Consider the following 16,510-nt stretch of genomic DNA (forward strand, 5'->3'; position numbering starts at 1 on the left):
AGCACGGGACAATGTATAGAAAGTGATGAACAGAAGTGCAGTTCTTTTCCTATCTTCTCACATATCGGTACCTCAGCATGTAGTATCATTTAGGCACAAGTTATGCTCATTCTATGTCCATGCATGACAGAAAGGAGGTGAGACGAATCTATCTATCTATCTATAATCTATCTATCCATCTTGGATCTATCTATCTCCCTTGAATCTCTATATCTCTGGTCTCTCTCGGGTGGATGTCTATCTATAATGAACGAGTCCAGTCCGAACGTCTACTCATCAACTATTCTGTATACAACTAGGAGTAACATAATCTCGTTGACTACCTAGAGTCTCTTCCACTTCCTTTCTGGTCTTTTCTTGAGTAGAGCACCTTCAAGAGATTGATGTATCTTTCCGGACAACAAGTGAGAAGAGCGAACCCCGTTCTCTCTCCTTGTTCACTCAAATAGAACGCCTCTCTGAATCTGCTTATGTATGTTGGTGAGACTTCTGTTCCATTTGGTAGATGTGATTCATCTCTTTTATGAATATTCTCTTCCACTGTACGAAAGAAAATCAAAGGTCATTCAACGGGAGAGATTTGCTTGTTATATACCATGAGGGCAATCCCTGTGAAGGAAAGAGCATCATCCACAGGGGAGGAACGAAAGGGGGATGGCTGATCTGCAGACATGCGGTCTCCTTTGTTTATTTAGAAAAGAAGCGCGATTGGTAGACATCTAGCTAACCTTAGACTTGTCTTCTGGGGTAAGCTTGAAGACAAGACGAAAGTAGGAGGCACCCGCTTGGCACTTTCCACATCTCCTGATCACCTCACGGATGCGATGAACTGAGAGTGAAGGGTATCTGGATCTCCAAAGAAGAAAAGGTTTTCTTCAATCGGAAATATAAAAGCCGGAATGATACGATTAGCTACCTCTCGTCTCTCCTTAAGGTGCTCGCCGTGAGACTATATGGTATTGTAAGTTGATCGATGTTACAGGAGAAGATCGGCAGTTCAATGGATGGACTCTAGGCGTTCTCTAGATCTCCTCTGGGGGCGAGGAGAGCTCTCTTTGCCGAAAAGACTTCCACGAATCCAAAGCATTCAGAGGGAGACTGAGCTGTTCAATCGTCTCCACTTTACTCACGCGCCACTCTCTCTTTGAGACACCCGAGACGGTAAAGAGTAGCTATGTCTTGTTTCTCCACTCCGGGCACCTCATCCCCCACTAAAGCAGCCCGGTGTGGAACGCCTGATAGACTGAATGACGTCAGTCTACCTCTCCTTTTCACAGAGGTAGACTGGCATCACTTAGCACCATCGCGGTGGACAGAAGTCTCAAGGTCACGAGAGGGATCGGGGACGAAGAAAAATTGCTTGCAGTACGCTAACCATCACAGTATTCCTCAGACATGAGTCTGTCTGTAAGAAACGGTGGTAGACGGATGTCGGTTCGGCGGATCGGGCGGGCCGTTCTACTCGGTTGGCCGCACTGCTAAAGAGGCAGGTGTCGACTAGTTACTATTTTGCATGATGTATGGCGCTGCATCGGGTGAAGTCACGGATCTTGGGAGACAACTTCCAAGAGGGTAGAGCGGCAGGCTCCGAATGAAGCATGTACACACAAAGAGACACTCCATCTTGCCAGATGCTATGACGAAGGGGGAGAGTAAGCTGTGTAGACCTCCTTACTTTGGAAAAGTGAGAGGACGATCGGAGTCACCAAACAAAGAAACACTCACCCCCCTCTAACGGATTTGCTGAAGCCTTCCCTGTAGCGGCGGTAAAGAATGTCCCTGGGAAAGATGTGTAGCTAGCCAGCATGCAAGAGAGATTTCTCTTGTCGGGCAGGCCGGGAGGGCTATCTGACCGGGCGGGAGGAAGAAGCCCGACTGCTGTGAGACGACGCCGAGCGACTATAAAGGAGAAACACTCTTCCCGGCTGGCTGGACGTCTCACCGGCTCCGTCTGAATGAGGGTGGTCGCCCGGGGTGTACATACACCCGAAAATCGCGTAACAGAACGATGAAAGAAAGACAACGGACTTCTTCTTCTTCAAATTCCCAGAATTTCCCTTTCCGGCGTCCACTTTTACTACTCTACCTTAAGTCCGAGGGTTCCTTTCCAGCCCTTCTTTCCTTCTTTTTTCTCTTTCTCTCTCAAGCATTCCTACAACTTCCCCACCCACCTCCGTACTCACCACCTTCGAACGCGGAGCCAGATGTCACTCCCGATCACGGCTCACCCTCGGGACCCTCTTCCCCACCCTTGCATTCTTCCAAATCGATGCTGGTGCTAGCTAGCTAGCTAACCACCCACCACGCCATAGCGGCCGGTGGGTGAATGTGTGAGTGACTCTGGCCGCATGAAGAGGAGCCAGAGATGTCAAGTTTCTTGCCTAAGTCCCTCCGGTTGACTTGCTACGATGCCCTAGTATCTCTCCCTGCCCATCTCTTTCCCCCTCCTTTTCATCCGTGATCTCCCGAAAGCAGTCGATTCTTCCGTCAGCTGATGCGAAAGCACTGACCCCTTGCGGTTCGTATTCGTCTTGTTCCATTCTCCAGCTGAAAAAGAGGTTGAATTTCCTGATCTCTTCATTCCGATCTTGCGCCGCAAAGGGAACTTTCACTACCTTAGCGCGTGACAATTACACTGTTTCGTTATCCGTCTATTTGGAGAGAGAAGGATAGTCTATTTCAAAATAAAGAAGCTTTTGCTTCCATGTAGGGAAAGAAGAAGGAAGGAAAAGAAGGGGAGACACCCTCTCGTGTAGAGTGGCCATGTGATACGAATCGAGATCCTCTTCATGTGAATCCATCTCGTTCTACTACTTCTCAATATGTACATAAATTTCATAAGATGTAGAGGCTGAAGGATATCGATCTAGTTGTATGTATGATCGATAGAACATCGATCATTGCCGTTTCGATTCTTATCCATCCTCTTCTTCCAGCCCGTCGTTTTCTCGCCCCTCTTTTTCCCTTCGCGTCGTCCTCTTTTCTTCCTTTCTTTTTCCTTCCTTCTTCCCCATTGAAACTAAGAGGAGGAGATTGTAAATCCCAATAGAATGAATGGGCGCACTCCTGTCCTGTGTTGTGTCAAACGTACATACGTATTCGTCTAGCTATCTATCTCTCTCTCTCTCTCTCGCTGTCTCTCTCTCTATCTTCCCTCTTCCTCTTCTTCATCTCTAGGGAGATAAAAGTCTTCTTGGAAATGGAAAGTTCACTATAGGGTCATCAGCATCTATTTCTTCTTTCCTTCTTTCTCTCTCTCTTTCGCCAGGGCTTTGCAAAGAGAGATCTTTCTTTCTCCAAAGATGCTTCTTTTTCTTCAGATCGAAAGGAGACTGAAAAGCACGGGGACAGCTGCACTTCAATGAAGCTGAATGGGGTGTATAGACGTGACGAAATTGATACACGTGTACATACACTCCATTTAGGCTCCTCTCCTTTCATTCTTTCTTCTCCTCTTCCTTCAAAGATTAAGGAACTCTCTCTACTCCAGCAATCGAACCTTCCTGCTGAAGATATTCTTCTTTCTTCTTCGACCTATCATTCCTCGTCAATCCATCGATCTTTCTTTCTCTATTCTCTTCTTCGCCCCAGCATTCTCCTTCCTTCTCCCCTCTCATAGTAACGACTATCGCCTCTCCGAACTCGATTGTCTTTCACACTGGACCACCAAGGAAAAGCTATCTTTTCTTTTCTTCACTTACGACTCCTTTCCATGAGAGAGCAAGAAAGAGAGAAGTTTTCCGAAAGCAGAGATTTCTTCCCTTCGTTCGCATCGTCTCCCCTTTCACCAGAACCACTCAATTCCTGGTGTCTTGCAAAAGTGCCTTCCGAAGCGTGAAAGAGTATAGAAACAGATCTCTTTCTCTCTTTCTTTCCCATTCTTTCCTTCTTTGTTTCTTTCTCACTCTTTCTCTCTTTCTTTCTTCTCTCATGAACAGCTTGGTCCTGTAGGCTGCGCGATGTATTTCTCTCTCTATTTCGGCGGACATTGAAGAGAGACAGTCCAAACAGAGCAGGTTTCCTCTCCAAGCAATTTCTCCGCGCAGAGAGATAGATAGAGACACAGAGAGAGAGAGAGATGATGGATGTGGCCTCGTTGTCTTTCTTTCTTTCTTGTATCATAGGGATTTCATACGGCTGAGAAGAGACTTCATCGACTGTTAACGGCTAGCTGGAAGGGGCGAGAGACACATCAATCGAGAGGTCAAAGAGATCGACTTCTTCTTCTTCTCCTCCCCTGTTCGCTTCACTTGGGACACGTCTCTCTCTCACTCCCTGCAGTTGCGAAGACCCTCTATGCTATTCATCCGAAAAGAAAAGAAAGACCAAGAAGTTAACTAAAGACGCCTAGCTGACATTTCAAGAATTAGTTCATCTCCTTCTCTAGTTTACTTTTCTCGTATTCTCTTTCCTTCTTTCTCCGTGTAGTCAAGCTCTCCTTTCTTTTCTTTCTTTCTTTAGTTGATGCCTTTCTCTTTTCTTTTCTCCTTGAGAGAAGATGAAGGCCTCCATACGCCGAGGATATCGACAATCGATGCTCCCGCTCTTCTTCCTCTCTCTCTTTCTTCTTCATTGTTTCTCACTCTCAGGTGAGAGATAAAAGATGTATCGATTCAAGGACAGCTAGCTAGACTAAGGAGGATCGCTTAGAAGAGATGATCGAGACAGATGTAGACGGAGGCAGCTGTATATACAAAGGTATAGAGAGAGGGAGATGGACTACGTTTAGACCACTACGTAGACAGGTACAGACAGATATCTACCTTACAGAGAGAGAAAGAGGAAGAGAGAGAAGGTATATATATAGAGAGAGAGTGTATGGATATGTGTATGGATAGGAAGAGGCATAGACTCGAATGCTTGTCATGTTGTGTAGGAAAGATAAGAAGTGAGACACGTTTCAGCAAAGCTCTCCTTCGCATCAAAGAGCTTTTCATATCTACCGAAAGAAAGTCTCCCTAACTCACTTCATCTTTCTTTCCTGTCAGTATATGTTCCCGTCTTCAGCTCCTCCGCAAATCTATTCCTGTGTATGCCTAGAGCCAGCGGCATTCCGTCTATCTATCTATTTATCTTTAATGTATGTATCTATTTAGCGTACATGAACATAGTGTAGGTGAGAGATGCTCCTTCCTACAGTCCAGCAGCAACGTAACGTAGACAACCCAGCTAAAGAATGAAGGGAACAGCCCTAGGTATCCTCCTCTTGTCAGTCAGTCTCTCATCCTCTCTCACTCCTCTTCTTCTTTGTCTCTTATTTCTGCCCTTTCCTTTCTTTCTCTCTCTCTCTTGCGTTTCGCTTCTTTCTTTCTTTCTTATCCAGATGAAGAAGGCAAGGGACTCCGTTTCATTCTAGCAGAGAGAGCTCGTCATGCAGGAGACCCTCGTAACCTCCTTTCGACAAGAAACGAGGGGATTCGAAGAATGAACATAGAAAGACACCCGATGCTCTCCGAAGAAGAAGCATACATTCTCTCTCTTTCTCTATCTCGCCCTCACCATGAAGATAATGAGAAGTCTAAGAGATCTCTTGCTCCTTCTTCGTCTCTTCATTTATCGGGTCAACACTTTCGTACAGGAGAGAAGAAGCCTATAGCGATCTCTCTTCATGAGAATGACCGTTTCTCTTCTTCTTCTTATCTTCTTCCAGCACATGAAAGCACCCGATCAAGTCCAATACATCCCCATCGTCAGTCTGCTTCTTCGCGTCCTAGCGAGAAGAAAGAAGAAGGAGAGACACATCCTTCAATGCTAGGTTTATCTACCCTTCATGAAAAAGAAGACGAACAACAAGAGGGAGATACAAGTACATCAGAAACGTCTCCGGAGACACAGACTGCCGAGGAGAGAGAAGAAGAAGAGACAGCAGAAGAAGAGAAACTTCATAAAGAGGCGATCTCTACAAGCGGAGAGGAAGAGAAGAAGAAGAAGATGAAAGAAAGAGAGAGTCCCTCCGAACGATGCTTAGATGAACTTAAGAGAGAAGGAAGAACACCTAACGCGACACGTAAGCTTGAGGAGTTAAAGAAGACCAATACTTTGGTCGATTCCATTCATGAGAAACGAAGGCAAGCCGCTCGAGAATGCCTTCAAGGAAAGAAAGAAAAATGCGAAACCCCTGATAGAAGCATATGGACAATCCTTGGAATACCTGAACCTTCAACTACCTGTAAGCAAAAAGCCCTCTCTTTTCTAACTCTTTCTTTCTTTCTCACTCCTTTCTTTCTTTCTACCTCCTCCTTTCTTTAAGATGAGAAGGCGGGAGGAAGAAGTTCCTGTATTCTCCTCTTTTGCCATCTTGGCTTTGCTTGGGTGTGCGCTTGTCTACTTTCGTTTCTCCTTCTTTCGGCTGCCAAGAGAGCAAACAAGTGAAATCTATATTTGATCTATCTTTCTTGTATCTATCTATCTATCTTTATCTATCTATCTGTCCTAAATCTATCCGCCTATCTTTAATCTACGTATCATCTATCTTTGATATATCTCTCTGTCTACGTAGAAGAATGAGGTGCCTTTCTGTAGAGTGCTGGAGCCGGGGAGTAGATCTTCCTGAAGAAGGTTTACTCAATGCCTGATGGATGGTCTCTACAGACAATGACTAACGCCCTCCCTTTTCATATCTCTCTCTATATACAAACACCTATATACATATATACCTGGTGCCAGACATGATATTGCTATATATAGGAGGGACCAAGGAAAGTATAGAGACGTGGTCTTGCTTCTATCTGCACCCATGCGTAGACTCAAACATCCTCCTTCCCTGCATGATCGTTCAACTGGGATATACGTATACATATATATATATATGCTTAGTGTGTATATCTTCTTTTGCTAAACGTCAAAATGATGATATGTGCATAAGGCCTGTGCCTACAGAGTCACTGAGAAAGACGATAGATCACACGTCTCTATGTATGTAAGTACATTGCAGTGAGACGTATATGTATGTATGATATGTATAGACATTTGTGCTTAGGCATGCGTACCATTTTCCTTCATCCAAGCGACGTGGACGATGAGATGGCTGCATGTCCACAGAGGTCGTAGGTGATGTGTAGACACATAGACTCTGTGAAGTTACATAGAATTCCCTCTAGCCTAGTATATACACTGAGAATATATATATGATACAAAGTTATGTATGTATACGGGTACAGATACGTATGTAAAGTCTATGTGTGTATGTGTATGTACAGCCTCTTCGCCATCATGGATTGCGCCGTTTCACCTGTCAACTGCATGCGAGAGAGATACGAAAAACACACAGTCTCTACAGACAGAGGACGAAGTTAGCTCTCCATCTCTTCTGGATAAGAGTGAAGAAAATTCTTCTTCTCCGTCACCATCGTCTTCTGCAGGAGGCTCATTGCCTAGAGATCTGGTTCACGAAGAAGAGGCAAATCGGTTGTCACAGCATCGACGCCATCCCTCTCTACCTCTAGAATCTGAAGGAAATGAAGTAAGAAGCTCCTCTCCCCACGTCCAGCCATCCATACATACATATTGCTATGTACATTCGTACGTCGTACGTTTCATACATATACATATAGAGACATCTACATGGATTGCTTTTAGGAATGAAAAGCTTCTTCTCTTCAGAAACATTTCGTAGCTTTTCTCTCATCTAAACAAGTCCCTCATGCAGGAAATATTATTCATCTTTCCTGGAAAACTACAAGGGCTCAAGTCCCGATCTACTCGCCTGCCTTTGACCTATCAACCTGTCGATCTGCGATTGATCTGTCCTGTCTCCGGCCTATCTACCTATCTTGAACGTAGCTATCTATCTACACCAGAGAACCACGCGGTGGATAGATAGACAGATCGGTAGATAGATGGATAGCGGTAGTCCATCTATCTATCTTTAATCTATCTATCTATCTATGTATCTTTAATCTATCTATCTATCTTTCACTCTTTCTTCTCGATCGTCTTCCTTGTGTTGTTTCCCTTTGTTTAGGAGTCGCTGGTTCAAGTGAACGCTCGTATTTTCAACCTTATTTCAAATCTCTTTGGCAATGGGGCAGATATCTCCAATCCTCAAAACTTTGAAGGAGGCAACCAAGGCTCTTACTTCGATTTTATGTACCCCCAAAGTACCGACTATCCATGGGCATGCGTGTGTGACGAAAACAAATACAAACAGTGGGAAGCAGGCGAGATCGATGCTGTCCCATGCCGTAATCAAGTCGATATGTCAGCTCAAGGAATTACAGCTGCATGCAACCCAAAGAATCACAAAATGAATGATAGCGTACAGAGATACTCTGCTTCGCCTCTCTCGATACTTCTGTATGTATGCATAGCCATCGGAACAGCCACGTTGGCGAGCGGGTATCCATAGGAGTTACGTGAAGTAGGAAATGAATAGATAGAGAGATAGACAGATAGATGTACAGAGAGACGGTGAAAAAGGGAAGAAAGGTCTGGGAAGTATACGTGAAAGAAGGAGAAGACGGAGAAGGCATTTGAATGATGCTGGGTGATACGAAATTAGACAGAAGATAAGAAGAATCCGAAGCAGTCCGATATATATGCCTGTGCCTATGTATATATATGTATGTATATACATACATGTATATACATACGTAGATCTTCATGCATCCATGCGTGTGTATGCGTGTATGTACGTGGATCTCCATGCGTAGATATATATTTTACAAGTATATAGGTAGATCTTTATGGAACGATCTCTATGGGCGGCGTATGTATGCATGTAGCAGGTATACTGAGGTAAGTAGATAGGTGGATAGATACATGTGTTTGATGTACATACGTATGTACCCCGAGGGGTATAAAGATGTATGTAGATGAACATATAGAGAATTCTGTATCTCCTTGTCATTCTTTGAACCACCATTTTGAGAAGTGCTGTTTCAAAGAAAGAGCGAGAGAAACAGAAAAACACAAGACTTTTGAATGAAGTTCAAACCATCTGATATGAACGAAAAGGGAAAGCACTGATTGATCCATTGACGAGGTGGTGTATGTACACCCAACGGGCTACGGCCATCCTAAGTCAGCCTGATGGGACAACCTACTGCAAACAATCTTCGGCCTTCTCATGGCAATGAGAAGGAAGTCTTCTTTCTTTTCTTCTTTTTCTTTTTCATCGTGTATTCCGCTCTTTGAGTATCTTGTAAAAGATAGATCGGTAAAATGCAAGAAAGAAAGAAATGAACTCCAACAGCTCAAGGTCTACATACAGACATCCAGAGAGAGAAAGAAGTGATAGATAGAACCGTTTTCAAAGACACGCATGTATAGTATAAAGAAACCCCTAGATGATAACCAAGAGGCCCGTAACCTTCCCTCTCCTCCCTAGACGATACCTACCCACGCACACAACAGAAGATCATCCTGACAACGATAGAAACGGATTGCTGACTTTACTGTCTGAAGAAAAGATACACGAGAAGGAAGAAGGAAAAAGGAAAGCTCGTTCTCCTCTTCTAAGGAAGAACAGGAGAGTGGAAAGAGAGAGAGATTTCAGCGTCATGTTGCACCTGAGAGAGGGGTCACTTTCATGCAGACCTCTCTCTCTCTCTGTCTCGTGTGTGATGTGCCGACTGACACTCTTCGGAAAGAATCGGTTCTTTCTCTGTTTCAGTTTGCATGTGAAGAAGAAAGAAAGGCGAAGTTGATTACTCCTTTACAGACTAGACCCCAGGGGTGGTAGGAGGATGTAGTAGGTGTACCGAAAGAAGCACGAGAAAGACTTCTCCATACACATAGAATGACACCAGCACAGATTGAAGCATTTCTTCTTCTTGTACTTTGTTGCTCTCTCTGGACTTCCTCTCTCTTTTCCATCCATCTCCTCACCCTCTTTTGTGAGCCGCGTGAATCTTCTCTCTTCGCTGATCATTTCCTCAGCACCGTCATCCACCTGCAGCAGAAGGAGAGGACAAAAAGAAAGAAAGAGAGAGAGAAAATCTATTTACTATGGATCATGTTATAGTTAGGTGTTAAGAGGAGAGGATTCCAGACACCTCTGATTGAGTCAAGACATAAGCAGATGCCGAACGGAGACGCGGCGACGGGGCCGGCAACTGCTTGTCGGGAGAGGAGAGACAGTTGCTTGACGATAAACCATGAGAAGAACTTCAGATCCTCCGATGAAGAGAAAGGAAGAGCTCTTTCAGACGGAAAAGTCTCCTTTTTTTGACGGGAAAGAAAAAGCAGACAACGAAAACAAGCAGATGATGGAAGTGAGAAAGAAATGACCTCAGGGAGATAAAAGATCATGAAAAGATGTGACCTTGAAAGAGAGAGGAGACCTCCCTCCTTTATAGAAAAGTAGGAGAAGAGGGTAGAGGAACAACTCCTAAACGAAGGAAGAAACAAATAGTGAAAGGAAGAGACGTTCCACAAGAAAGATAGATAGAACCGTAGACAAGTCAGGCAGGCGGGGATTGTTTAAGGTCGGAAGCGAGGAGGATCCTCGATGACGCCGGCTGTTTCTCGGCGAAGCTCACGAAACTGATAATGAAGAGAGGGGAGAGAAACGAGAAATAACAAAAGAAGAAAGAAGGGAAGGGAGAAGGAAAAGAAAGAGAAGAAACGGGGCCAAGAAGATCTGTCAAGAGAAGGTGTGTGGTATGAAGTATCAACTAGTAGAATCTGTTTCGCTCTTCATGGATGAATCTTAAAGTGAGAGAGAATAGAAGAATGATAAAAATCCCTGTCCAATCTACTCGGACTTGTCTCTAAAGAGTTCTTCAGTCACGCAAACACCCCCGGGGGACCCCGTATGCCGGCAGGCAGAGCACCAGAAGAGCCTTTTCCAAGACTTCGATCTTTTCGCGGGATTTGATGGCACATCACACTTAGCAGGAAATGTTCAGTTTGAAAGAAAAGTTTTCTTTCATTTTAATCATGTCCGTTGAGAGGTTTGAGAAAATAGCTAGCTGCCTGTCAATCGGATAGCTGTCCATCATCATTCACCGCAAAAACGAGAGATTTAGATCGAGTGTGACCACCATCACTATCCTGATCGATCTGTCGATGCTCTCCTTTTCTTTTTCTTTTCCACCACTGCTTTGAAAGAACAGCTTGACCTGAATCTCTAAAGAGATCGATGGAAAGATCGATTAGCTCTTCCTCACAAGGAACGGGATGGTAGATCATCCATGCAATTCATTCATTCCATTATTCTTCCCTTTCGTGATGACTCCCCTTCCTATTTGAAAGGTTTCTTCCCTTTTCTCTCTCCCTTCCTGTTTTTCCATTGAGTCTTTCCCTTTCGATTCAATCGATCCAGATCGATGCTCGTGAGAGGCTTGAAGTCATTCACTCCTTGTAGCAGGAACGCGGGAGAGGTTCGCCAGGCCTATCAGGTTGTCTCTCCTTCTTCATTTTGAGTTGAGCTCGTAGAGCCATACATGAGAGATGAGGTGCAGGAGTCTCCGGCGGTGAAGAGGATCTGAAGAAGAGGTAGAAGAAGAAGAAGAATTCTCTGATATCGTCTCGTATACATCTTCTTCACAACAACTCGGTCTTTCTCTTTCATCCTTTGCATGCTCGTCGTTGTCTTCGCCATCATCTTTTCTTTCTCTTCCTATCAGCTCACTGAACCAACACGGAAGAAAAGAGGCGAAGGAAAACGCCTTTTCTTCAAAAGCTCATCTTCTCGGGTTCTCCGAGATAAGATTCTTCTCCAACTCGTTGAAAGAGACGTTGTACAGAAGAAGACTGTAAGGAGAAATGAAGGCTGATGAGGAATGGTCTTCTTCCTTTCTCAGAAGAGCAAGCTAGGGCTTTGCGTGTTTCTGCTCCGCAGTTTCTACACACATCATCGCCTTCACCTTAATGAGCGTACTTTTCCTCGCAGGTTTGGTAATAAGAGAACAACGCTGTCGCTTCTGAGGTCCTTTCTTTCTTTTCTTCCTTGCTTCTCACATCTTCCAGGCGTGTTGATCCTTCTTCAGAAAGATGCCTTTTCATATCCGCGTTGTTTGGTTACTTTCCTTCCTTCTTCATACACGGGATGTATATCACGGTAAGAAGAGGAGAAAAAAGAAGCTGCCTTCTCTCTCTTTCTCTCTGGCTGTATCTCACACATTCTCTCGATCCCAATCTATTAACGTTGTGTATGCATACACACCATGCGAACCCCGTCGTGTGACCTCCTGCTGTATGGAGAGGCATGAGAGATGGCTGAGAAGACAGAGATGAGACAGTAGTCTAGAGAGCGTCGATCGAATTAAGGGTATTTTGTCAGAAGAATCTCTGTTTTCCCTGGTATGTTTCGATCGCTCCTATATTTTAAACTTTGTTCGTAGGGTAATGATATGAAGACACATGCTTCAACCAGCATGGCCCGATGCCTGTCTGTCTCTTATGTCTAGATCTGAATCTGCGCCGTCTTCTTTCTAGATGAGTTTGCTATTCATGCATCTGTGTCTCTATCTGAATGTGTTCTCTCCTTCTCTTTGCATCTCTCTCTTTCCACACACACAGACACCGGCTGTCTTCTCTTCAGAGGGACTTCAGACATCTTTCTATCTAGGTGTCTCGTATCTATCTTTATTCTCCGAGTCATAACTTCGATGGCAGCTCCCTATCCATTCATGCTATCTTTATCTCTCGAAACTCTACATCTCTGTCCCCTGTGTGTCTCTTCCTATGTGTATTCATCCACTGAGAAGTAACTATTTACGTGTACCTATGTATTTTTCATCTGTCGAAATCTCTTCTTGATTGAAGGGGGAGTCATGTCATATCAAATCCTGTACGTCTGTCTATACACCCAACTCATCACATAGCACATAGATCTACACAGGGACAGCTAATGGCTTATCTTACTCTCTTAACACCTGTACGTCGTGTGTTTCTATACCTTCGACAACTGAAATAAGAACGTTTCTTTTTGTCATCTTGTCAAAGTCCTTCTCTGTTGTTGTATCTTTATCTGTCTTTTCTTCAGATCCAGTCTTCTGTCCTTGTCACCTTATCGCGCATGGATCAGAAGTGAAATCTCTTCAGCCTCGTTCTCTCTCAATGAAATCCATCAAGTCACATACTTTCTCGGCGCCTAAAGATCCGCCTATTAGGCCACCCTATCTCCAGCCGTCTTCGGGACTGATCTCACACATAGAACGTTTTCAAGACACTCGCATAGTCAGAGGGGGGCAAGAAGATACTTGCGATTTGAAAAGTCTCCTAAGTCAAGGATCAAGTGCAGGTGCTCGGCTCAAGATCAGAAACGTGAGAGAGCTCAATAAAGTTGTCTCTACAGTCTTTGAAGAGAGAAAGGAAGCTTTCCGACGATGCTCCGCTGGAGAAAAAGATCGGTGTGAGACACCAGATCGTCCCATCTGGGAGACTCTCGGCATTCCAAAGCCTCCAGGTAAGAAAACAGTGATCTACGAGGTGGACAGGTGTATAGACACTGGAACTGATCGAAGCAGTAGTAGTCGCTTACGGTCTTTCTTCTCAAAGAAACATTCACTAAAGGCGGTTTTCTCACAATTTTGAGGCTTTACCAAGAGATGAGAGTACGTTATAGAGACGTGGAAGAAAAGACAAGACGATATGTCAATCTGAAGTATTTATGTATATTCAATGCATGTAGACTTCAGATTGACATATCATCTGTATGTGAGTGACGGATGACACCAGAAAGGTCTGTGAAGACATAGGAGGACTTTCAGTTATCTCTTCCATGCCTACTGCGTTCCTCCCTTGTATCTTTTTCTCTCAACCACACATGTAGGAATAACCCTCTCTCTGAGACAGCCTGAAAGAAATAGTCCGGTCTATCTATCTATCTTTAATCTATCTATCTATCTATGATCTGCCTATCGTGGTAAGAGACTCATGACAAAGAGAATAGCGTTATGTAGGATTGACTATCTCAGTTGGAGCATTCAGCGAGTGCAGCAGAATCAGAAGAGGCCTCCTTTTTCACGGGCTTTCCTTTGCGCTGTATGGTTTCATCTTCTCTATGCATTTCCCAGCCCTACCTCGTCTTGAGCCCTTCCGCCTGTCCCCAGCATGTAACAGCGCAAACGAAGATCAACCCAAACAAACGAGAAACGACATGTCTTCATCTTTTCCGACGGGGGACACCAGAAAGAAAAGAAATTCTGACTTGCCTCATCAATCTTCTTCTGTCGCTGATCCAGCAAGGAGGATCGAAAAACCTATCCGCAGTGTTGTGAAGATGGAACATATCAATCTTTCTAAAGTCTCACTTAATGATCTTCTTCCCCGGGTTTCACGAACGAACAAAAGCCCCTCAGAGACGAACCTGAGAGTGAAGAATCGAGATAGGGAGAAAGACGGGAAGGATGTTCCGATCCTTACCCCCTCAGCTGGTTCAGTAGAGCACATACCAGAAGACAGGGAGATCATCTCTCCTTCACACAAGGAGAATCAGGACGATAACTTTTCGCAAAGGAACTCTCCTCACGTAGAGACGAGAGTGGTGAATGAGGATTCTGAGGTAAGGAGATGCGATGGACTCTCGAGAGAGAAGGGAAACGAAGCTCAGCCTGTTTCCGGCAAAAGATGCTTGTAAATTGAACCCTTCTCCATGATAAGCTACTACTCTCAACTAGCCCTCTTTCTCCAGGGTCACCCGATTGAGAAGAACTCATTCAGTCTTTCTGAACATATACGATACCCTAGAATAGTTCCATGAAGTTGGTAACGTTCTCATTCTAAACATATCTCTATCTTCAGGAAAACTTGACAAAAAACCAACGGCAGCTACAGCAGAGACAGTGTACTTTCCTCTGACCTCCCCCGGGGTGTTTAAATTTTCAGCCGGGTAGCAGCTCATAGCTCACTCCATCATTCCCGGGAAAGCTACTCATTGGAGAGTTCACGAACCTTTTCTGGGAAACTGTCCGATACTTCAGATTAGCTAAGGACACGAGCGAAGGAACAAGATACACCACCTCGCACACTCGATGCACTAACGAGGCTTGCCCTACCCCCAGCTCTGCCCGATCCAGACGAGCTTCCTGCTTTCTTTCATTGTGTTCTTTCTTCCTCTTCTTGTCCTTGTATGTCTGTCTGCCTCTGGTGTCTCGAATTTCTCTCTCTACAGCATCATCAGACGGCATTTGTTCAAGTCAGAGCACATGGAATCTTTGATATGATCGGCAATCTCTTTGGCAATGGGGCAGATATCTCCAATCCTCAAAACTTTGAAGGAGGCAACCAAGGCTCTTACTTCGATTTTATGTACCCCCAAAGTACCGACTATCCATGGGCATGCGTGTGTGACGAAAACAAATACAAACAGTGGGAAGCAGGCGAGATCGATGCTGTCCCATGCCGTAATCAAGTCGATATGTCAGCTCAAGGAATTACAGCTGCATGCAACCCAAAGAATCACAAAATGAATGGCGACAGCTCCCTTTATAAAACGTCTCGTGTCTCCACGATGTTCTTAACAGTGGTTTCTTTCTTCTTCATTCACAGTGTGCCTTGGTGAAGGTGTGCTGATCATGGCAATGGTAGAACTGCAGAATTAGTTCTGCCGGTGAAAAGATTCTTGTCAGTAATACAAAGACACCCGCAAGAATGCACTGGCACGCACGCCTAAGGAAACATCTACAGACTGGTTCAACGACTCCTTGACCATCTACCTGTGTACCTATCTCTATCCCTCTTCGATCTGTATCTCCTGGTTTGTGCTGCAAGCCCTGCGTAACATGGTCCTGGGCTTTTGCTTTCAAGAGGAATGAAAGAGATTTACGTCTAACTCTCGAGATTCTACTTCTACAGAACTTCGTGACAAGCGTACTTTAGCAGAACAACACGACACAGCCAGCTGTTTGCTGAAGAGAGCTTCTGTGAGGTATCAAGATGTAAGCAAAGAAACAACATCGTGACGCCTTTCATTCCCCGTGAAGAAGACAGATCAGCAGCTGGAGAACGACGTCGTTGTGGCTGTCCCTGATGTGAATTGATCTAATACAGTCTGATTTCCTTAGTCACCATTACTCCATCACCTTCCCTAGAAAAAAAAAAAAAAACGCTTCCCGCACCATAGTATCTCACCTAAGAGAAGAGTCGTCGGTGAGATAACTGAGGTGTATGTACACCTCAGCTCTAGCCTCCTCACACACTTAAATGCAAACTACCAGGTCGAGACGCGCAGCGCCTGCTATTCTGAAACGCATTATGCCCTGTGAGGAAGAAAGGACGGAACTTTCTATAACTCCGCGTCATATATGTATTTAACTATCTATCTATCTATCTAACTCGAATCCACATAGCTACCGATCTAATTCGCCAGCTTTCTTAGCAGTCACAGGAGCTAACGTCGCGCTCTCTTTCCCTTCCGCCGCATCGGCACCTTGACAAGAAGAAAACCACAGACTTCCAGAAACTCTTCCCCGAGGACAAGACCGGGTAAACCCGAGAGAAACTTCTGAACTGACGTTCCAGCTCTCTCACAAAGACGCACAACGATCTCTCGTTCTCAACCGCGAAAGAATAAGGGAGACTACGGGTACCATGGTAATCTCCCTGCCAAGCTCGAGACTCG

The 16,510-nt window shown here is 44.7% G+C and overlaps 2 protein-coding genes across 2 annotated transcripts; both read left to right on the plus strand.

Annotated features, from left to right (window-relative positions):
- Nucleotides 1-2,372: 2,372 nt before the first annotated feature.
- On the plus strand, nt 2,373-8,438 carry CSUI_002809 (uncharacterized protein). Its single transcript, XM_068063008.1, has 4 exons — nt 2,373-4,589; nt 5,324-6,169; nt 7,200-7,462; nt 7,964-8,438. The coding sequence occupies exons 1-4, from the start codon at nt 4,499-4,501 to the stop codon at nt 8,345-8,347; spliced, it is 1,584 nt and encodes a 527-aa protein (XP_067925014.1). The 5' UTR covers nt 2,373-4,498; the 3' UTR covers nt 8,348-8,438.
- A 3,499-nt stretch (nt 8,439-11,937) lies between these two features.
- CSUI_002810 (uncharacterized protein) lies at nt 11,938-15,517 on the plus strand (the record flags this gene model as incomplete). The annotated part of the gene is made up of 4 exons (XM_068063009.1): nt 11,938-12,004; nt 12,932-13,354; nt 13,965-14,452; nt 15,062-15,517. The coding sequence occupies 4 exons, from the start codon at nt 11,938-11,940 to the stop codon at nt 15,449-15,451; spliced, it is 1,368 nt and encodes a 455-aa protein (XP_067925015.1). The 3' UTR covers nt 15,452-15,517.
- Between the last annotated feature and the right edge of the window lie 993 nt (nt 15,518-16,510).

The sequence above is a fragment of the Cystoisospora suis genome (genome assembly GCF_002600585.1).
Source record: "Cystoisospora suis strain Wien I chromosome Unknown contig_1196, whole genome shotgun sequence".
NCBI classification, from domain to species: domain Eukaryota; phylum Apicomplexa; class Conoidasida; order Eucoccidiorida; family Sarcocystidae; genus Cystoisospora; species Cystoisospora suis.

Excerpts from the sequence above, each read along its gene's own strand:
- CSUI_002809 (XM_068063008.1), top strand. The coding sequence starts at position 4,499 with ATGAAGGCCTCCATACGCCGAGGATATCGACAATCGATGCTCCCGCTC. Across the intron at positions 6,170-7,199 it reads ACCTGAACCTTCAACTACCT|CCTCTTCGCCATCATGGATT; the intron begins GTAAGCAAAAAG and ends GTGTATGTACAG. Across the intron at positions 7,463-7,963 it reads TAGAATCTGAAGGAAATGAA|GAGTCGCTGGTTCAAGTGAA; the intron begins GTAAGAAGCTCC and ends CCCTTTGTTTAG.